The sequence below is a fragment of the Protopterus annectens genome, chromosome 3.part1 (genome assembly GCF_019279795.1).
Source record: "Protopterus annectens isolate FY-2018-M chromosome 3.part1, PAN1.0, whole genome shotgun sequence".
NCBI lineage: Eukaryota > Metazoa > Chordata > Ceratodontiformes > Protopteridae > Protopterus > Protopterus annectens.
In genome coordinates this window covers 1,046,068,416-1,046,092,292 of record NC_056732.1, presented here as the reverse complement: position 1 = coordinate 1,046,092,292, position 23,877 = coordinate 1,046,068,416, and the positions used below count along the sequence as shown (strand labels likewise).

At 40.4% G+C, this 23,877-nt stretch overlaps 1 protein-coding gene across 1 annotated transcript in view; it reads left to right on the top strand.

Moving 5' to 3' along the window:
• The window catches only part of RAP1GDS1 (Rap1 GTPase-GDP dissociation stimulator 1), a 1,654,780-nt gene that overhangs the window by 390,779 nt on the left and 1,240,124 nt on the right, over positions 1–23,877 (top strand). Inside the window, exons 5-6 of the mRNA XM_044067200.1 lie at positions 231–256; positions 2,490–2,512. Coding sequence (XP_043923135.1) covers positions 231–256; positions 2,490–2,512 — 49 coding nt within the window. The remainder of the gene's footprint in view (positions 1–230; positions 257–2,489; positions 2,513–23,877) is intronic.

The window sequence follows — 23,877 nt, the reverse complement described above, 5'->3', positions numbered from 1 at the left end:
TGAGTACAATGCCCCTTTTGGTATGTACTTCACAAAGCACATGCTGCAGCTGGAGAGACCACAGAGGTTCCTCACCAGGAGAATCCGGGGCCTCAAACATCTACCCTGCACAGATAGGCTAAAGGCCCTGTCCCTCTACTCAGTCTCTTAGACTCCTCAGCGGTAACCTCTGTCTGGCACACAAAGCAATCTCAGAACCTGCGTTGATGGGACTGCTGCATATCTTCAAGTCAAGCTCCACTCGAGTAGCCCACATGTGTGACCTCAACCTGGTCTGTGACATCAATAGGACTTGTTGGCGGGACAGATTTGTGTCACAGAAACTCACCTTTATGTGGAATAGACTCCCTCTCCATGTCAAGCAGAGTACCTCATTAACCCTTTTTAAGCGCAACCTGGATAACTGGATGGAGAACAGAAATTATACCTTTGAGATTCCCCCTGTGTCAATGCTGGACAGTAGCATAGGGTGCTGACTTGTTGGAACATGGGCTCAGTTCTTGGCTAGGCTTGTAAAGGCCTCCGGACAAATAGCCTAGTAACTTTCTATGATCCTGTAATGGACTAATGAGAATGCAAGTGCAGAAAAAGGGGTGGAATAGGAGGAAGACTGTCTGCTTATAAATGGAAAGAACAGGAGGAAAGGGAAACTCTGAATATGCCTCGAGGGAAAGCAAGTGGGTCAGAGAATGGCTTAAAAAAAAGAATTTGTAGGATCAGATTAAATCAGCAGTTGGTATGACAACGATGAAATGTATGATCAAAGGAAAGAGCAAAATAGAGACCTTAGTGGCAAATATGCAAAAGGAAGTAGGAGAAAGGCAGAGTATGGGAAAAGAAGTTTAGGAAGGAACAAGTACTGATAGAATTGAAGGCCAAAAACATTGAAGGCCAAAAACATGACTGTCACCGAAGTATAGCTGTACAAGAAGGACTAATGGAAGGGATGTCAAGTGAACACCTGGCAAAGAAATTCAACCCAAAGAAGGGGAAAGGATATGTATAAAGGAAACTGGAGAGAGATGGTGTGGAAGATTTAAGGATCAGGGAAATATTCAAGGACTACTACCACAAGTTGTATAGAAAGTTATGCTGGTAATAGGGGAGAGAGAGAATAAACTCTGAGAAGGGTACTATTTAATCAAGGAGATGAGAAACAGGTTAGACACAAGATACTGAGAACATTTTTTTTTTCATGGGAAATTGAAGTTAAGCTAATGTTTAAGTAATGGTAATTTTATTTTAATGCAGCTACAAGTACATTGTGTACCGGAACTCCAGGATTGTTTCATTCAAGTAGTAGTTGTTTCATTTAAATGAGAATTATTTAATAGTATTTATACAAAATACTTATACTTACTAAATATAAATGTTGGTTTCCAACTACATTTAAATTACTGTTGCTAATCTATATAAATATCTTCCAGTCCTCATACTTTTGACAGTCCTTAGTTTATCTAGCAGTAAGATTAAATTAATAAGTAATGACCTTGAAAATTTGACAGGAGCTATTCTTGAGAGCTAGTAAGGGAGACGGCTAGAAAGGTGCTTGGTATCACATCTGGACAGAGGAAGGACGGCAAGGAGACATGGTGGTGGAATGAGGAAGTACAGGAGAGTATACAGAGAAAGAGGTTGGCAAAGAAGTGGGATTGTCAGAGAGATGAAGAAAGTAGACGGGTATAAGGAGATGAGGTGCATGGCAAAGAGAGAGGTGGCAAAGGCCAAGGATAAGGCATATGAAGAGTTGTATGAAAGGTTGGACACTAAGGGGGAGAAAAGGACCTGTACTGATTGGCTAGACAGAGGGACTGAGCTAGGAAAGATGTGCAGCAGGTAAAGGTGATAAAGGGTAATGAGGGAAACATACTCGCAAGCAAGGAGAGTGCGTTGGGCATATGGAAAGAGTACTTTGAGGGGGTTGATGAATGAAGAGAATGAGAGGGAGAGAAGGTTGAATGATGTTGGGATAGTGAATCATGAAGTGCAGTGGATTAGCAAGGAGGAAGTAAGGATAGCTATGAAGAGGATGAAGAATGGAAAAGCTGTTGGTCCAGATGACATACCTGTAGAAGCATGGAGGTGTTTAGGTGAAATGGTAGTGGAGTTTCTAACCAGATTGTTTAATGAAATCTTGGAAAGTGAGAGGATGCCTGAGGAATGGAGAAGTGTTTTGGTACTGATTTCTAAGAATAAGGGTGATGTGCAGAGCTGTAGTAACTACAGAGGGATTAAATTGATCAGTCACAGCATGAAGTTATGGGAAGGAGTAGTGGAAGCTAGATTAAGAAGGGACCTGATGATTAGTGATCAGCAGTATGGTTTCATGCCAGAAAAGAGCACTACAGATGCGATGTTTGCTCTGAGAGTGTTGATGGAGAAGTACAGAGAAGGTCAGAAGGAGTTGCATTGTGTTTTTGCAGACTTAGAGAAAGCATATGACAGGGTGCTTAGAGAGGTGTTGTGGTATTGTATGAGTAAGTCGGGAGTGTCCAAGAAATATGTAAGAGTGGTACAGGATATGTATGAGGGTAGTGTGACAGCGGTGAGGTCTGCGGTGGGAGTGACTGATGCATTTAAGGTGGTGGTGGGATTACATCAAGTATCAGCTATGAGCCCTTTCTTATTTGCAATGGTGATGGACATGTTGACAGATGAGATCAGAGAGGAGTCCCTGTGGACTATGATGTTTGCAAATGACATTGTGATCTGTAGTGAGAGTAGGGAACAGGTGGAGGGAAACCCTGGAGAGATGGAGATATGCTCTAGAGAGAAGAGGAATGAAGGTCAGCAAGACTAAGACAGAATATATGTGTGTGAATGAGAAGGATAGAGGAATGGTGAGGATGCAAGGAGTAGAGGTGGTGAAGGTGGATGAGTTTAAATACTTGGGATCAACAGTTCAGAGTAATGGTGAGCGTGGAAGAGAAGGGAAGAAGAGAGTACAGGCAGGGTGGAGAAGAGTGTCAGGAGTTTTGTGACAGACGAGTACCAGTAAGAGTGAAAGGGAAGGTCTACAAGAGGGTAGTGAGACCAGCTATGTTATATGGGTTGGGGACAGTGGCATTGACAAAAAGGCAGGAGTTAGAGCTGGATGTGGCAGAGTTAAAGATGCTAAGATTTGCACTGGGTGTGACGAGGGTGGACAGGATTAGGAATAAGTATATTAGAGGGTCAGCCCAGGTTGGAAGGTTTGGAGACAAAGCCAGAGAGGCAAGATTACGTTGGTTTGGACATGTACTGAGGAGGGATACTGAGTATATTGGTAAAAATATGCTAAGGATGAAGCTACCAGGTAACAGGAAAAGAGGAAGGCCTAAGATGAGGTTTATAGATGCGGTGAGAGAGGACATGCAGGTGGTTGGTGTGACAGAGCAAGATGCAGAGGAAAGGAAGAAATGAAAACAGATGATCTGCTGTGGCGACCCCTAACAGGGACAGCCGAAAGAAGATGATGATTCTTTGATGATAGTTTGGAGGGTTGGCATTAAACTGTTTGTAGATGCTATGGTCTTCACTGTTCAACAAATACTGTTCTGTAATGCATAACAGTGAGAAGTAATAGAGTATAAATAAGAGGAGTATTTCACTTTGTTTTACATCTTTCTGAATATCGTGTAGTGCATTGTTTAGTAGAGAAGCAACATAAAGCAGCATGGTCTTGGATTTTTTGACAAGCATTATTCTGTGATACCTAATAGTGCCAAGCTAGGTTTTACTTATTTATTGACATTTATTACCAGGAAAGTCTGACTAGGTGGCTGCCCAATTTCAGTGGTATCCTTTGAGAAAAGCTTCAAAATATTGCAAAAGCATTTTCAGAACAATAATTTTATAATCTTCAAAAATAATACAAAGACATGTACAGTTGAAGTAATTGTACCATATTAGACGTAATTTGAAAACAGCATTGGTTAGAAATAGATACAGCTTGTATGACATTATTTAATATATAGAGAAATTTTAGCCAGTTTATAGAAAAATTAAAGGTAAGTTAGTATAATGCAAACAGGAAGTGCAATATGAACTGAGAGGAAAATGCAGGGTTATGGCCTGTTTAGAAAGAAAGTGACTCGAGTGTTCATATTTAGGGATATAGTTTATCATGAGTCTGAGCAAGAACAGAGACAGATTTTGGCTAGGAAGTGTTTTGGAATGGTTTTAAATGACTGGAAAGAGGATATTAACTTGATGGGTACAGGTAATGAGTTCCAGGCCTTAGCAACATGGTATGAATATAGGCTGTACACAGCAGATTTTACAGGTTTGTGGACAAAGAGGAGCTTTTGGTCATTGGATTGTAATGGCTGATTAGGAACATATTTGTGTTGAATGGTATTTAGTACTGAAAAAGCAGATGCTGGATATTTGTATAGGTGCTGTGATGATGTGAGTGTGCCAGAGAGAGAGTAAGGCAGTGCATGTGCAACGTACGCCAGCATAGCTAGCTGGTGTTTTATAAAGAAGTATGTATCATTTGTATATCAAATTGATTTGTACAGATGCTTGTGTTAAAAATGTATTTATAAAGCTGCTTGTGTTAAAAATGTATCAACAGTGGGTCCTGCTGGACAGAAAAGAAATGCATGTTTGCCATGCTGTATTGTTATAACTGCTGAAATGGATATACTTTATCATAGGATACTGGAAGGGAAGGGGTTAAGCTCAGCCCAGCTAACCTTAAGAAAATGACCTGAAATTAAATGACTTGACTTAGGCCATAAAGATTCCGTCTTTCAGGTCTGAATGCATTTGGGGTCTGGAGAAAAAAAACAATCCCAGGAGTGGAGTGTGCATTCCTTTTGTGCACTTAAGAGAAATTGTGCTTAGTGCAGAGAGCTGCATTTGAAAATACTGTGTGTCTATTCTTTAGTCAGTGAACGTTTCCCACCTTTGTCAGTTGTGAGGATTGAGGCTCCTTGATCACTGGCCCATATGAGGGACTTCACAGGTGGTAAGAAGCTGTGTGTGTGTTTGTTGATGAGGTAGTTCTAACCAGTTTAGGCTTTTTAGTGCTATACAGTGATGGATTCTGAAAGGAATATTTGCTGCAAAGTTGGGCACTTTATTCTAGCATTATTCAGGTTTTGATTTTTGTGATGTTTGAAGGTTAGTCAGTATTGGCCAGTGAAGTTTAAACTGTGTTATAAAGGTTTTATGCAAGTCATATTTAAGATTATCATCCACTATCAAATCATTTGTTATGATTAAATGACCTCAATGGTTGTATTATTAAGAGAGAGAATTTTAAATTGTTTTTTTTTTCATGAGAGAGGGACTTGAGGGGAAAAGTAGTAGTTTGTTTTTTAAGGGTTGACCATTAGTTGTGAATTACAAAGTCAAGTTTCAGTGGCTGTTTGTTTCCCCGAGTAATTTTTGGAGATGTGGCAAGTTGTCAGATGCATATGTGTGAAGTTATCTGCGTACTGCATTAGATGCCTGTTGCATGGATGTGTGGAGGATATTAGTGAGAATATGAAAGTGGAGGAGAAGAATAGAGTCCTGTGATACACCAGTGGTGACTTGGAGGTATGGAGAGAGGTTGGAGTGCCATTTTACTGACTGACAACTAATGGATAAGTAGCTTTTGAACCATAAGAGTGGACAGAGATAGACCTACTGAGAATAATTGAAGTAGACGTTTGGTGTGGCAAACTGTGTTGAAGGCTATAGACAAGACTAGAAATAAGGAGCAGACTAGTTTGCCGTTATCCTTAGCTTTATTGCAGTATCTCTAAAGATTAGAAGTGCAGTCTTAGTACTGTGGAAGTAACAGAAGCCGTGTTGTGTGCGGGATAGGAGTTCCTTCTCCAGGAGGTGGTTTTAGCATTTGTTTTTGAATACTTTTTTCAAGTATTTTGGAGAAAGGGATAAGATTGCTATAGGTCTAATGTTTGTAATGTCTATTGAATTTCCTCCTTTCTGCAGAGGGATAATGTGTGATTTTTCCCCCCAGAGAGGGAATGCAGGATTCCTGGACTGACCCATTTATAAGGATTGAGAGAGGATAGGTGATGCTGTCAGTTGCTATTTTAAGGTACTCTCTTGGAAGTTCATCAGCTGAAGCAGAGCATGGGTTTGAGTAGTTTAACATTTATTTAGGTATGTATTTGTTTAAATAAATAGTAAATAAATAAAACAAAAACATCTGCATATCTGCAGTTTAAATAATGATAAATTACACATAATATAAAAAACATTGGTTAAAAATTGATAGGTATGACAATCATTTAATATATAGCAAAATTTAACACATTTTTTAGAGAAATTAAAGGTAAGTTAGTCTAATACAAGTAATTGCAATATGAAGAGAGGGAAAAACAGGCTTATGGTATATTTAGGGAGAAAGTCATGGTAGAGAATTAGATAGCAGTAAAGTGAAGAAGGGAGAGTAAGGAAGTATAAGGAATGAAAATATATCTTTTCACATTTAGGGATATAGTTTATCCTGGATTTTAGCAAGAACAGTCAGATTTTAGCTAGAAGTCTTTCAAAGTGGTTTTGAAAGATTGGAGGGGGCTATAGACCTGAAGTATACAAGTAAGGAGTGGAAGGAGGTTGCCTTAGCAATCTTGTACTAGTAAAGACAGTGCATAGCAGAGTTGCTAGGTTTGTAGACAGATGGGAGTTTTTGGTCACTGGATCACAATGACTGCCTGGGAACATAGTTTTATCGAATGGTAGAATCTCTGTTTTTAGTGCTGGACAGGAAAATGGATGCTGGATAATTTTATAGGTGGTAGGTTCTAAGCAATTTACACTTTTCAGTGCTATACAGTGGGTTCTGAAAGGGGTATGTTTTGCAAATTTAGCAATTTTGTGATAGCATTGTTCAAGTGTTACTTTTTGTGAATTCTGGAGGTTAGTAAGGATGGTGGGAGCACCATGAAGATTGGGAAGAAGATGAGTAGTGGCAAATGTAGTTTTTGTTGCATCAGTGAGAGAGTTTTTGGCTCTGCAAGTATCCCTAGTTTTTGATGAGTATTTCTTATGCAATTTTGTATATGCAGGTTGAATGTAAGATTATTGTGCACTATCACCAATAATAGTTTGCTTTGAGAAGTAACATCAATGGTTATATTATCAAGAGAGAGAGGACTTTAAATTTTGTAGTTTGGTCTTTTTTTTGGGGGGGGTGTTGAGTATGAGTGGTGAGTTATGAAGATGTGTTTCCTGACAAATTTTTTTGGAGCTGTACCATGTTGGATATGTAAATTAGTGGAATCTTCTGTGTAGTGTATTAGGGTGGCCTGTTGTGTGGAAGTATAAGAGGATGTTTGTGAAAATGTTAGAGCAGGGGAGTGGGGACCAAGGATAGAGCCTTGTGGTACACCAGTAGTGACCAGGAGTTTGAGAGAGAGAGAGAGAGAGAGTATGGAGTAACATTTTACTGACCAATACCTATTGGGCAGGTAGCTTTTGAACTACAGAAGGGGTGGGCTGAGAGAGACCTAGTGAGGACATTTGAAGTAGAAGTTTGCTGCGACAAACTTAATCAAAGGCTTTAGACTAGTCTAGAAATAAGGATGGGACTAGTTTGCCATTATCTCTAGCTTTATTGACAGTATCTATAGAGGTTAGTAGAAGGACAGTATAGTGTAATATAGGATGTGGGCACAAGTTTGAAGTTGAAAATGGATGTGGTGATGTGTGACTTTTGGACAGGGTTGGTAGTAGATGTCCCTGAATTTTTTTATATATATAGTTGTGTTTATTATTGTTCTAAATGTTATAGTTTAGTTTTTTGTCTTTGTAAACATTCTGACGTTTTTGAGATATTGTGCTTTGTGTTTTTGACATGCTTTCCACACTTGTACTCTATCCTGTGTTAGCATTCTACACTTTTTGGATAACCAAATTGCGCTATTTATTTTTAGTCTTTTTATTCTAGGAGGTACAAGGCTATTTAGGAAAGTTGTATTGAATTCATTTACTGCATTATCTAAGGGGAGGATTTTTAGGATTTTTCAATTAACAGATAAGAGCAGTAATGAATATTTCTGGGTTATAGTTGGACTTTGCATGTTTTATAAATATGCTGTTTAAGTTTGTGTGAGATGTCTGGTTGTATAGATTGGGATATGTCACAGAGAGAATCTGACATTGTACCTCTGGTGGTGAATTTGCTAGGGTCTGAAACGAGGATCCAATCTAATAAGGAAGGGGATGTCTTGCTATAGTGTGAGGAGATGTTACTTACTTCTGTGAAACAGTTTAAATTCATGCCAGATGTAGGGAGTTAGAGGTTATGCCCAACTAACTGATATTGACACCACTTAGTATTGCTTTATTGTGGAATTGTTATGGGTATCCAGTATAAGATATCTTCCAGTGTAGCTTTATTGTCACCAGGAGGAATTCAAAGGACAGTAATAGATATTTGTTTATATTGGTTTATTTTCAGGCTAGTAATAAGTTCTGCTGAATTGAATTAATGTATTGATTTATTGTAGGAGGAAATGGGCTAGCTTTGGGCCAATTAAAATAATACCACCACAATTCCTCTTTATGTGATCATTATGGATGGTGATACAGCTGGTGATGGGGTGGGTGTAATTTCAGAGTTGTTTAAGCCAAGTTTCAGTTATAGTGAGAATATGAGGCTTGTGCTGGGTAGTCAAGGCATGTCGTTCATTAGCTTTATTTCTTATGCTTCTAATTTATGACCACAAAAGTTAGATTACTGTAATTTGGGGTTACCCGTTGTGGACATAGAGTAGTATGTGGAAGAGAAATGTCTTGATGTTTGTTGTGATATGTAGGGCCAGGATTATGGTGAATTTCTCCTCCTAGGAGGATTTCAGTATATTGTGGTATTATATAGCAATAACCCACGCCTGGGTGTGGGTAATGCTAAATTTACCCATGGTTGGCGTGGTTCACTCGACCAAACAAAGCCAACCGTGGGTAAATTTAGCATTACCCACACCCAGAAGTGGGTTATTGCTATTATACCATGACATTATTTAAGAAAAGAAACTGTTACTTTTCTTAAATAATGGCATAGTATAATGCCTGTTTGCTGCCCTTCCGCAGATGTCTGGCATCCGGCAGTTCTGATGTACTGGCGCCTGCGCAGTACATCAGAGTTGTGGCAAAAGCAACGGAGAAAGCAAGATCTCCGTTGCTTTTTTTTTTAGTGTCTCGCTATGTTAAATCGGTTTAACAGCGGGACAGTTTTAAAATAAACAACGGACATCTCCGTTGCTTATTTTAACTGTCTCGCCATGTTAAACTCATTTAACATAGCGAGACTAAAAAGCAACGGAGATCTTGCTTTCTCCGTTGCTTTTTAAACATGCCGCTATGTTAAATGGGTTTAACATAGCGAGACAGCTTTAAAATAAGCAACGGAGATCTCCGTTGCTTATTTTAAAGCTGTCTCGCTATGTTAAACCCATTTAACATAGCGAGACAGTGTTTAAAAAAAACGAGTTATACTAATGGAAAAAAGTCCGGGCGACCGGACCTTTTTCCATTAGTATAACTCGATTTACAACGGGCACGCTGGCCAATCAGCGTGCACGTTTTGGGGGGATCATGGTATAATTATTATTATTGCTCTTTGGAGAGTATTCTCCCACTTAACTCCATTTCAACTCAAATCAAAATAAAGTTAATCTGTCTATATTTGGGGTGAAGGTGAGGGGCATCATTAAATAGGTTTGGTGTGATATGTGGAGAGTCTGTGAATTATTACGGACAGCAATCACTTTGTAACTTGCACAAAACATTTAACAAGGAGACACAAAGGATAACAGGTTTTCCTTCATTTACTGGATGCAGAAACCAGGAAGATAGGGAGACTAAGTAACTGTCATATACACTGTGATCTATTGGTTATGAGAAAGGACAGTAGCCAGCTTAGTAAATGGTCTTTCCCCCCATAGGAGTAGTCCTTGTACTCAATGTCAAAGCAACTTTCCAGCACAAGGCAGACATGTATTTCACTAAAGGTAATACACAGCAAAGATCTTGTTAGACTTGCTTACATTGCACAATGACAAAACGTTTAGTGAAAACTTTTGGGAGTTGGGCCTTGTGGCAGTGCTTCTGCTGTATCAGGGTCAGGGTTGGATGTAGTAACCACCAGTTTAGCATTATGAAGGAAGATTGTAACTGAGTGGTAGTGGAGACCAAAGTAAACTATAAATGTAGAGGTTATAGTAACTGAACTGAACAAAAGGAGTTTTTAAAAATAATAAAGGTGATGAAGAAGCAACAGACAGTAGTGGTTTTGATTGCTTGACAGGAGCAGTAGTACAGCTTGTAGCGACTGTTGTATCACACGAATGTGCTAGCAAAAATGCGATCATTGGAAGGCAACCTGTAGCAATAAGATGTTCACTGTTCAAAATGTTTTTCTTTGATACTTGATATTGAGAAGTATAGCCAAATATAAATAAAACATTCACTTTAATATGAATGTTTGTAAATATATTCTGGTGGATTCTTTAGAAACAACTTGTAACTGATAGGAGCAGTCTGTTTATTTTGCATGTGTGGCAGATGAGGTAGAAAAAACATAAGTAGGGGATGAAATTGGTAAGTTACAGTGCTTGTCCCATGTGAGCTGTCACATGCCATGAGAGTTTGCACAGAGAAAAAATAGTGCGTATGGAAATTGGTCAGTCCGTATGTACTCTATATGGTATATTACTAAATATGCAGATGGAAGCCCTGAAAAGAGCCTCACAGACAAGAAGTACAGACAGACAGTAATTCTGTAAACTCCTGCACTTAAGGTCCATATTGCAACATCCATAAAGGCACATGGAATTTCAAGTGTACTAGTGGAGAGTTCAAAAGGGAAGCTGAATGTGAACTTGTGACATATAGTGGTAGACATGTTACCATGTGAAGTGCTAGTGCCTGAGAAGGGCAGCTGTAAATTGCATATATTGGGAGAAGCTCTAAGAAGTCTGCAGAAAAGTCTGCATATGGAATTAAGTGCATGGCTGCTGGGTGTGGCCACTGTTTCAGCTACAAATCCAACCCAAAGATAACATGCATTATCTGTCTGAGGCTCATGTCTGACTGAAGGCTGCTGGCATGCTTTGTGTTAAATTCTCACAGGTCTGATGAAGTATTGTACCTGTTGCAGCATTAAAACTTACTGGAGATGTGTGTGGAAGCAAGAAATGATGGCTGATTGTTGTTTATAGAAAGCCTGGCAGGTCCAGTCATATAGAGTTGAAGCACTACGGAATATTTGGACATTAGATGAGAAGTGGTCTAAATAGATAGAGTTAATGCAGCTTCTGTGCTTCAGCATTAAGTGAAAGAGGAGGAGTTAAAAAGGGTGGGAGGTGCTGTGGTACAGTACACTTTGGCAACACAGAGCATGATGTTTGTTGTTTCACATCAAATAAAACACATTTTCTTTAGTGATTTACTTTTCTTGCAGGAAACACCTGAATCTCATGAGAGGCCAAAGCAGGTTTTCAAACAGGTCTGCACAGCAGAACAGAATGGGGCTGGGAACCTTTAACCCTTAGTAAATAGTATTTCACTTTTTTGTTTTATTTGTAAGCATCATCTGATGTACTATATAACGAGAAAGCAACATACAACATCATTGTCTTGATTAAATGAGAGGTGATATCCTTTTTGTGCCTTGCTGTGTAACATACAATTAATAGATCTTACAAATTCCATTATGGTTTGTTCAAATTGCAGATGTTCTTTATGTTTCACTGTTGCAGTCATTACATTTGGGTTATCTGCCTGCAGATAACCCTCAGCCAGCCTGAATACCAGAGTCTTGGATTCCTCTATCGGATGCCATCTCTTCTTCCATGACGTTAGGTTGCCAGGGGTATAAAACATGCAGCCGATGCCATTACATCAGTCTTTCTTGCCACGCGGTGCCCGAAGCAGAAGCAGTTCGCAAGTGCCGGTCGGCCGACTCCTGAAATTTTCGTTTTCGAGTTTTAGAACCGAAGTCTTCAAAAAAGCTAAGTACCCCATTGGGGATCCTTTTTCTTGCTGTTAATCGATGTCAGTAAAAGTTAACAGTTGTCTTACTTGTGGAAAGTAAATACCTCATAAAGATTTTCATTCGTACTGCATTCCTTGCTTAGGCCCAGACCATGACGTTCCTTGCTGTTGGTTTTGTGCCTTATTCAACCCCCGAACTATTCGTTGTTGGTCTATTTTTGCAGCAAATTATTTTGGTACTCTGTATAACTATCCAGAAATGACTTCAGTAAGCCATACGACTACCGATGTTCCGAAAAAACATAAAGGTAAAGACAGAGACCGCATAGGTCTAAAACTGCCGACAATGCTTCCATTAAGCTAGTCGCCAGTTCGCCGGTACTCAGTGAGGTGCTTTCGCAGCCCCTGATACCTGCTACTTCCGATTCGCTGGCCTCTACTGAGACCCATTCAGAGTCTGGTATGCCATGAGATGCTTCTTCGACTATGGAACCTGTGGATGTCTCTACCTTGGATGGGTCCGGAGCCGCTGTGCAGGCACTGACTTTTGAGGGTGTATTTAGGCCTACAGACTTGCATTTTAAACCAACGCCATCTTCTTCACCCAGGCCTAAAACTCGACCAACGCCTAGGAAACTGACGTCCAAACCGCATGGTCAGGCCCATATGCCTAAAAAACAAATGCTTAGAATGGCTGAAGACCTTATTACTTTAATTAGGGGAAGCCAGCCTTCCGCCTCTGAGACCTAGAACTGATTTTCCCTGATTCTTCTGATCAGGATTCTGATATTTCTGTTTCTTCTGATTACCAGGATTTGCCCTTATCTACCTATGAGGATTCTGATGCAGAGGATTCCATTCCTTTGCTTCCCCTCCAGAAGATTTTTCGATTTTTCTTTTGGTGAAAGCTTGCACACTCTTAAGGAGCATTTCCGCTGGGAAAGCCAAGATTACTCTGACTCCAAAAAAGAGGCTTAGGGAATTCTTATTCCTTCCTCAACACAGGCCTTTAGCTATCCCTCCTTTTCTGGACATTGTGGATGATGCTTTCTTGGAATCCAGCCTGTACCCAGACACTTTACCTCCAGCTCCCAGAAATCCTGACTGGTATTACGGAGTACCTGACTCTCACAAGTTTGTTTGTTTGTGTCTTTCGGCTTTTCCCGGTTAGGGGTCACCACAGCGGAACTCCGGTCCGCTAATGATTGGCAGTAGATTTTTACGTACTGGCTTGCTGGGCCTAATGCACAACCTTCAACGAAGGAACGCCCATTCATGCATGTCACCACACAGAAGACGCTCTGAGAATCGAATGGGCAATGTCTAACTGTGAGGCGACAACGCTACCGCAGCACCACCACCGCAGTATTCAAAAATCCTACTGAGGATCTAGAGACCATTTCCCAAGGCCCAAAGGGCATTAAGGCCATTACTGCCAAAAATTCTACCCCTTCTGATAGAGATTCTAGAGCCTTGGACATATGGGATAAGAAGGTATACACTTCTGCTACTTTGGCCATTAGGACTTTAAATTGCCAGTTTCATATGTTAAAATACCAGCAGCATATTATGGGACTACTTAAACAGAAAATTATGTTGATTCCTGACTGTGCTGAACACAAAGAGTTACAGGATTTAATGCATTCTGCTGAACAAGTTGGTAAACATACTTTGCAATGTGGTTTTGATTCTTTAGAAGCATCTTGCAGGGCTGCTGTCACTGGGTCTGTACTTAGAAGGCATGCTTGGCTTAAGGAGCAAAACTTGCCAGATCATGTTAAAGCTAAATTACTGGATGCTCCCTTAAACCAAGACCACCTGTTTGGCAACAAAGCAGAAGTTGTTCTCAAAAAGATGGAGGAAAAAGCTAAATCTATGCAAACTGTTAAAGATTTCCTGCAAGTACAGCCTCCCAAATTTAGTAGACATTGGCCTTCAAAGAATTGGTCCTTTCCAGTCTCCTCCAGGTCTTCAGTCCAAACCCAGGAACAGCAAACCACCTAGGTTACAGTCTCAGGCTACGCACAGGTCTAAGCAGTGGGGGACTCCCACTTCCAAAGAAGGAAGTAGTAAGGCACCCCCTTATGGAAAAATGTCACACTGACTTAACCTTAACCTTTCCAAGCCCTGCTCAACTGCCTGCTCCCTTAGGAGGGAAGCTCGTCCTGCATGCAAAAAACTTGGAACTCATTACCCAGGACAAATGGGTTTTATATATAGTTTCCCAAGGATACAGATTCCACTTCCACACCCTACCAACCCCAAACGGTTGGCCAGACCTACCCCCAAATCAGTGGGTGGAGGTCCAACAGCAGGTTCTTTGTCTTCTAAGTATCAGGCCTATTGAACCTGTCCCAGCAGAACAAAGGGGACAAGGTTTTTATTCAAGACTTTTCCTGGTACCCAGAAAATACAGCTCCTGGCATCCTTTCATAGACCTCTTTATTCTAAACACCTTTTTGGTAATCCCAAAATTCACAACGCTAACACTTCAACAGCTGCTTCCTATGCTAGGCAAAGATGCCTGGTTGGCAACCTTAGACTTAAAGGAAGCTTACCTGCACATTCCAATAAGGGAATCTTGCAGGAAATGCCTTCGCCTCAGGGCAGGCTCTATGCACTATCAGTTCTCTGCACTTCCCTTTGGCTTATCTACTGCACCCAGGGTATTCACAAAGTGCCTAGCTCCAGCTGTTGCATTTTGTAGGCAGAGAAATATTCAAATATACCCATACCTGGATGATTGTCTGATTCAGGCAGAAAGCCAGGACTTGCTGTTAAAACATCTGGCATTCGTAAAGAAGCTTCTATCCCCACTGGGGTACACAATAAATGAAAAGAAAGCTCACCTAGTACCCTGTCAACAGATTGTATTCCTGGGAGCAAGCTTGAACACAACTTCCCAGATGGCTTTCCTCACTCCGGAGAAACAAGTTTATTTGACAAACTACTTCAAACTACTGGCCACAAAGACCCAGCTATCTGCAAGGAAAATTCTGCAAGCCCTGGGGTTCATGGCCTCTTGCATTCTACTAATTCCATATGCAAGACTGCATATGAGGAAACTACAATAGTATCTAAAAAGCCTATGGTGCCAACATTCTCAGGACCTGGAATCAATGATTCCTATCATTCCTTGTATAAAGACAGAGTCCCTTTGGTGGGCAGAGGCCTGCTACCACAACAAGGGGCTCCCTTTCACTCTACCCCCTGCCGCCCAAACCCTAACAACAGACGCATCAGACTATGCATGGGGGGCTCACTTGGCAGGTCCGTGCATTCAGAGCAAATGGAACCAGAGTCCGATGCACCTGCATATCAACCAGAAAGAAATGTTAGCTGTACAGAATTCCCTGACAGCCTTCAAAGAACACATCCTTCCAGGACAATTATTGGTAAAGACAGACAACACCTCAGTTATGTGGTACATAAACAATCAGGGGTGAACCCACTCGTACCCTCTCTGCAGACTAGCCATGGCTCTGTGAAACACAGCCTTGAGCTACCAAGTGCACCTACAAACTCAGTTCCTGCCAGGCAAGCTAAATTCACTGGCAGGCAGCCTAAGCAGAACTCTCATGGACCCACACAGATGGACACTGGAACCAAACATATTCAACCTCTTGAGGAACAAATGGGGGACTCCAGAGATAGACATGTTTGCCTCCCCTCAGAACTACCAATTGGACAAATTATGCACAAGGACTCCCCACAGCCAAGCTTGGAAAGTGGATGCCCTGTACTTTACCTGGGAAAGCCTTTCGGTTTATGCCTTTCCCCTTTTGCCTCTCCTCTTGAAGGTACTGCTAAAGATCAAACGGGACAAGCCAAGGACAATACTGATTGCACCAGACTGGCCATGCCAGCATTGTTACCCCCTCTTGTGCAGTATGATACTGCTGGAGCCATGGCATCTACCTCAGACACCTTCCCTTCTGTCCCAGCAGGTGGGGCAGATTCTGCACCCTCAGCTTCAAACCCTGAACCTTCCAGCCTGACTAATTCCTTGAGCTGTCCAGTAGTATCCCTCATTAAGCAGGTGCTACATGTCATTCTGGAAGCAAGGAGGCCTAGTACTAGAAAATCTTATGCTGAAAAGTGGAAAAGATACTGTTCCTGGAGCCAGACTCAGGGGATGGGCACAACAGTGCCCAGCTTACCTCATATTCTTCAGTACTTAACAGAAATGCTCCACAAGGGCCTATCCTTTTCGTCAATTAACATTCATGCCTCTGCCATTTTAGCACATTATAATACTGAACCACCCCTCGTCTCTCACCCCCTGCTAAAGCAATTCCTCAGAGGGACCAAAAATTTAAGACCCCCCCCCCCCCCCCAGGCGAGCCCCTACTCCAGCCTGGGACTTTAACTTTGTATTGGAAAAGCTTACTCTCCCTCCATTTGAACCAGCTGCAACTGCAGAGTTGAAATTCCTTTCTTGGAAAACAGCCTTCTGTCTCGCCATCACTTCAGCAAAAATAGTGTCTGAATTACAAGCCCTCATGACAGTGGAGCCCTTCATTACTTTCCATGCAGACAGGGTTTCCCTCAGGACCATTCCTTCCTTTATACCCAAGGTGGTGTCTAGTGTGGCCCTAAATCAGTCCATTCATTTGCCTACCTTTTTCCCGAATCTACAAAACAAAGGACAACTTAGATTTTATTTGGACAGGACTAAGCCTCTCAGAAAATCTGAACAGCTGTGAATTGGCTTTGCTGCAGGGGCAGAGGGGAAGGCCATTTCAAAGCAAACCATTTCTAAATGGATAGCTGATTGCATTCATTTCTGCTATAAACACCATGGAAAACCTACCCCACAGGGGATAAGATCACATTCTACCAGGGCTACATCTACCTCTGCAGCCTTCCTCTGAGGAGTCTGTACCAGGGACATCCTAGAAGCTGCTACCTGGAGCTCTGTACATACCTTCACCAAGCATTACCACATGCCTATTTTTTTCTAAATCCAGAGCTGGTTTTGCCACTGCAGTTTTGCAGGGCTTAATAGCTGGTCCTAATGCTCTCTAACTTTCTCCTCCCTTCCTTAGCTTTGGGAATCCACCCAAATGTAATGACTGCAGCAGTGAAACACGAAGAACATAGTACAGTTGTGTACACTTACCATAAATGTAGATGTTAGAGTGTATTCACTGTTGCAGTCCTGGTTACCCTTCCTCCAGCCCCCTGACTTCTCTTGGCTCTAATTTTCCTTCTTGTTTGGTGTATTTAAGCTTTCTGGTGCATTTGCTTTTTGATGGAGGTGTAACATAACATATAATTGCTTCCCATTGTGGGGGCACCTGACATCTGGGGCAAGAAAAACTGATGTAATGGCATCAGCTGCATGTTTTATATCCTTGACTACCTGACATTATGGAAGAAGCGATAGCATCCAACGCAGGAATCCAAGACTCTGGTATTCAGGCCTGCTGAGGGCTACCTGCAGGCAGATAACCCGAATGTAATGACTGCAACAGTGAATACACTCGAACAAGTACATTTATGGTAAGTGTATACAACTGTACTTTAATGCATATGGGGAAATTGGAAATGGATGTCTGAGTGAAACTGTGACATTTTATAATACAGTTTGTGATGATGGAGAGGCATTATACAGTGTTTTAAAATGTGGAAATGCAATAGTTGTAGCAATGTAGTCATGATTGAGAAGTCATAGTTTGTCCTGCTGTGTGCTGTGTAATTAACAGTCTACAAATGGTGATCTGTTTGCAGTGCAATTAATGCAAAGATGATGGAAATAATTTTACTGAGTGGCATACAATATCTGGCTTAGCAATTCATGCTTCACTGAGACCAATGACTGGTGTCGAAACTATGGCCTTAAGCTTAATGCCAAAAAATGTGTTGTCATCCGGTTTGGGAAAAACTCCATTCCCACTAATTATCACATTGATGGGAGCCCATTGAACACGGAAGACGTTATAAGAGATCTCGGGACACAGGCTGACAGTAACCTCTCCTTCGACCACCACATTGCCACTGTGGTCAGAAAGTCCTTCTATGTGGCAGATCTCATTACTAAGGGTTTTGCATCCAGGAAGAAAGAGGTCATCAGTTTTCTCTACTTTTCCCTCATTAGACCAATCATCGAGTATAATGCCCCATTTGGCATGTACCTCACTAGACACCTGCAACAGCTGGAGAGGCCACAAAAGTACCTCACAAAGAGGATCCCAGGCCTTAAACACATGTCCTACATGGACAGACTCAAAAAACTCCAGTTATACTCTGTCTTATATTGTCTACTAAAAGGCAATGTCTGACTTACGAAGCCATGTCTGACCCAGCTCTGTTAGAAATGCTACATCTAAAGAAATCCCAATCCCTCCGCACCACACGCTCCAGAGACCTCAGCCTCATTACCACAAACAGAACATGCTGGAGGGACAGGTTCATAACCCAGAGACTGCCCATGCTCTGGAATAGACTTCCCATATATGTCAAGCAGAACACCTGACTGGCCCTCTTCAAAATCCTGATGAGTGGATGGGAGATAGAAAGTTCACCCCGGGGATCACTCTAGTGGCTTTACTTGGTAGAGGCACTGTGAACTAACATCAGGTGGCACAATGCCAGGGCACTTCTATGGCTACGCTTGTAAAGGCTCCAAGGCCATTAGCCTAGTACACACCTGTGAACCTATGACCATGAAGAAACCCTCACACAGCATTTTAAAATGATCATGGAAAAGCAACCTTTGGCATTGTAGTGTTGAATGTAAAAATGACGGGACAAAGATTTGACAAGGAAAAAAGTGGCAGCAGTTTTAATTTTGGGTTCATGGAGAACATGCATAATCACAAATACTATCAGTAAAATTTTCATATTGAGCAGCAGATCTTCTTGAAGGTTTATTCATGTGTTTGTTTTGATCTGTTATGATTTCAGCATGGGTTTGCTTTGATGTACCCGGCTCTGAAATGCCAACATTGTGACTCCATCAGTGTGTTATGCTTGAACATGTTTGCAAGCCAGCCTGAAATCATACCAAAAAATGGATCAATGGGATATGCATGTGTTTGGAGATCTTGTACACTAGGTTTAGGGAACAAGGTTTGGGGTGACTGTGGATGCAAGAGGTGAAGCTGTGTGTTCTCTAATCCTACAATTCAAGATATTTTGCATGCTTAGCTGTGTGTGTGTGTGTGTGTGTGTGTGTGTGTGTGTGTGTGTGTGTGTGTGTGTGTGTGTGTGTGTGTTGGCCTTTGATTGCCAGGAAAGTCATACCAGACAAAGCTCCTTTGCAGTGGAGGCCTGGGGAGAAAAGTTCCATATTACATGCTGGATAACAGGCAATTTAGCATGAGTTAGCAGTAAATTTGGTACAAAACACTGAACTATGTGTAGTTCAGTGGCTGTTGACCATTTTAAATCCAGTAAACTGTATTTACAGTATGCTAAAGTCACACGCATCTAAAGAACTCATTGTTTTACAGCGTCTGTGAAGTCGCATAGAAATGTTAGTAAATAGCAGATGAAGCCTTATACATGTTTTATCTAACCACTTGCTCTTTTGAAACATGTAAGCAGGTGAGTGTGAGATTTTTATTATATTTACTTTATTTGGTTGAGTAAATAGTGGAATTAGCAATGGTGCTTGTACAAGAGCAGAATTATTTTGTTGATTGCTATGATTTCATTGGGATTTTAGACGTAGATGAGAAATTATTAGAATAAGAATGGTGCTAAGTAATGTGGGTGTTTGAAGTGCAGAATCATTTTGTTAACAGGTATGTTTTTAAGGTGGTTTTAAACAGTAGATGAGATAATTCTGAAGTTTGTTGGTAGAGGGTTCCACAGTTTACTAACATATACTGAGTATGGGCGATCATCATTATGATTTTTAGATTTTTGAGTTAGTACATACTGTTTATTTAGTTAACTTTGTTCTCTGTGAGGCATGAAGCAGTTTAATAACTGGCTGGTGGCGGAACATCATCCTGGGCTATAGAGAATATTGTCAGTAGTCAGATTGTGACAATTGAAGTCACTAAATAATTATATACATTTGAGTTTCAGACTTCATACCATTCAGAAAAACAAATCCTGTTATTCTGGCAGCTTTCTAAGTTTATAAGAGCAGTATTTAAAATCTGTCCCTATTTTTGGGCTTTTGTCCCCACATTTTAGGCTTTATCCAGATTTCTTGCTCTGAGGAATGGCACAACAGTGTTATGTTTGGTTAATGTGGTTAGTTGCAAATTTTGAAAGCTTGTTATAGGGTTGCCTCAGTTTGGTTAGCTGATACGACTGCAGGTTTGAAATTGAGACGTACAGGATTCTTTGGAGTAGATAGGCTTAAGCTTTGATATTGCAAGCATGGTCTGATGGAAAATGTTTGACTTTTAAAGAATTCCTAGTTTGACTGTTATTCTGAACAGCATATTGACTATGCTTAACGAATCTTAATCTGTGATCACTAGTCATACCCAGTAGTTTTACATTTTGCACTAGCTCGGATCTAGTATTATTGACTGATACTAAATCTCAGTAGTTTCATTGCTGGGTTGGAGGTGAACATACCATTATTTTAGTTTTCTTTAGATTTAAGAGTAGTTGATATTGTTGAAGCCATTTTTCAGTTTTTGTAAAGGAATGCTGTGGGTCATCTTGGAGCTGTTTTGACAGAAGAGCCTACATGTTTTGGTGTTAAATCATCTGCATATTTGATCATATTTTCAGGGAGAGAGGCAGTATGCCTTTTATTTATGACTATACTAAAGAATAATGGTTCCAGTATCGAGCCTTGTGGCACACCTAATGCTGTTTCCTGAAGAGCCGACAGCTCATTTATCTAGAGTACACACTGTGTTAAGTGGCTAAGGTGTCTTTTAATTTAATAAACTGCATTGTTTCTGAGGCCCAGTTCCTTCAACCAAGACAGCAATGTCACGTGCAAGTATATCAAATGTTTTGGATTGGTCTAAAAATAATGATGCAACCGTTTCACCTTGATTCGTTTTTTAAGAACATAGTTTATTAAAGTTAGTAAGAGGTTTTCTGTGTAATAATGGAGTTAGCAACATTTATGTAGAATTAATTACATATGCATGCTGTTTAAGTTTATTTTGTCTGTGAAGGGGTAGGTTTCTTTTTTAATTTAACCAGGTTTAGTAAGTTTGTGTTGACCAAAACTGTTTTGGAGCTTTACTGTGTTTTTCCTCTTGAGTAGTATATTATATTAATTATGCTTAGCCTTTAAAATGGTATTCATAGTTAGGTCTTGCAAGTGCTGAGACTGTTGGCAGTTGTTTATTTTTTCATGTTTTATTTCTGTTGTGCATCAGCTTTTTATATCTGCTGCTAGCCATTGTGCAGGTTTGGATTTGACTCTTTCTGCACTCAGGTTGAAGGAGTTTAACATTGAGAGGAAAGCTTTGTGGATTAGTTACTTCTAAAGGCAATGTTTTAGTGACTCCCAGTTGCTATCAGTAAGGATGGGAAAAGTGTCATTATAATGTGTGTGTGTGTGTGTGTGTGTGTGTGTGTGTGTGTGTGTGTGTGTGTGTGTGTGTGTGTGTGTGTGTATGTATGTATGTATGTATGTATATATATATATATATATATATATATATATAATGTACATATACACTTATACACACAAGCGCATATATGTGTGTATATATATATATATATATATATATATATATATATATATATAAAGAGAGAGAGGGAAACATACATATGTGTATGTATGTATATTCACATACATATGTGGGTGTGTGTATACAGATATACAGACACACACATTTATGTATAAATGTAGGTGTGTGTATAAATATGAGTAATGCTTGCGGGGCAACTGATTATGCATTTGGTTCAAGGAGTTAGAACCTATGTGCACATTTACTAGTAGGGAATGATGGAATTGTATTATATGCAGTCTAGGAAGTAAAGGGTTTTATTTACAATTGAAATGTAGTGGCGGGTGCATATGTAGTATGTTTGCTGATGGAATCATTGATTATCCATAGCTGGGGTAGCAGAATACAAACGTGTACATGCACAACGAGTATGGTGCACTATGCATTTAAGGGTGGATATGTGGTGAATTCTAGGAGTGTAGGTAAGCAAAGGCTGTTGTGCTGATGTATTTGAATGTGGTTGTGGATGTATATTTGGTATGTGGACTGTAAGGCATGCATCCAAGTTTTATTTGCTGCAGTACTTACCCACATCTCACTAGCATTAGTGGAATGTTTTTATGCAGCTGTCATATCTGTTTATAAATTCGAATGTGTGCCCCAAGTTAACAAAATTTAGGACACATGTATCTTGGTGAGTTTACAAGGTGAAAATATCTTGGCTTGCAAAATCAGTCCTTTATGTTAAGTGCAGATTAAGATCTGGTATTAGAGGTAAGTAGAAATCTGACAGCAAACTCTCAGCCTTTTTTTAGGGAGGAAGTCAAGGGCCCCATAACCTGGGACTTTGACTTGGGCCAATGAAGCTGTCAAGCCAACTTGGAGATTGAGGGCTAGGCATCTGAAGAACTGCTATCTTCAGCCGATGGCCACATTCAGTCACAGTTCTGAGAAGCACTGATGCATGATTGCCATGAAGAATTGTGCTCGTGTTGGAGAGAGAGATGTGGATATGTTGGTGTGCAGGCAGTAGCATATCTTTGTACCCAGGGCTGGTATTGTATACCTGAATCTTTTGCTAAGTCGAGAGTGAGGGAGATAATGCCCTATATAGCTAGACAGTAGTCACTCGGTTTCTTGTTACTTTTCTGTGTTAGGACCATGCAGATGATTGCAGTTAAAAGATGTTTGGTGGTGTAATGCCATGATGGAGTTGATGGCTATGGAAATTAAAATGCAATATATAGCTCTGATGTTAGACCTTTTGTACTTTCTATGAGTTACTTATGTTTAACTGAAACTTGTACCGTCTCTCAACTTTCTAAGACTTTTTTTCATGTCAGCAGCTTGGAAGCAGGACAGTGTGTGTCCCAAGCACACTGCTTTGCACTTATAATCAACTCTGTTGTCACTGCCATTTGGGAGGTAAGCAGAAATCCACCTTTTCTTTGCTGTTCCATCTTTGCCATATTGGCTGAAACTGCAGTTTGCACATTGTCTTCTGCTCTTTCATTTACTTCCTGTCTAAATATTTAATTAATAAAAAATCTGTTGCTGCTGAAATCCTTAGTCGTGTCTTTGGGTAGCTCACAAGTTAGGTGCTATCATTAGATAAGTCATGTTGTTGCGTTTTACTGTATTCTTGCAGTTTTAATGTATACTACATGTTGGTCTTAGAAGGAAACAACTGGCCTTGTTTAGTGGTGTTTTTCACAGTACCACGCTGTCCCACATTTGCAAATAGACATCACTGAAAAGATTTTTTGACCCATTTATAATGCAGTGGAGCAGCTGGTAACATCTGTACCATCTTGGGTGAAATTCAGCAAAGTGTGCACATCCATGTTCTGAGAGTTGCCAGATATGTTAATCTTTGCATACCTAATGCTAAAAAAGGTAAATGGGTAAGGGCTTTTCTCTGCTATGTAGCACCATGACCACCTCTTGCTACTCTGCATGACATTGAATTCAAAATGGCACAGAATGAATGAGAGGTACCCATTCCTTGGAGTGGGAAGTTGGCACCACGATCATAATTCATAATCCTGGAATTCTTTATAGAAAGACATTGCCAGGTTTTCACCATGTAATATACAGGTTAACAACTGGATATGGGGACATGTGAAAACCTCCGTCCTTGAGAGGACTATGTATTTATTATATATGTGTTTGTTGTGGAGAACATCTTCATAGGCAGGAAATACACCCTTCTTCTAGGAGAGATTTTAGAATGTAGAGCAGATATGGACTAATAGTAGTGAACCTGTTTATCTGTTTTATATTCCTTTTATAATATGTTCAGGCATCTTATACTTAGAAGTGTTACTGTAAT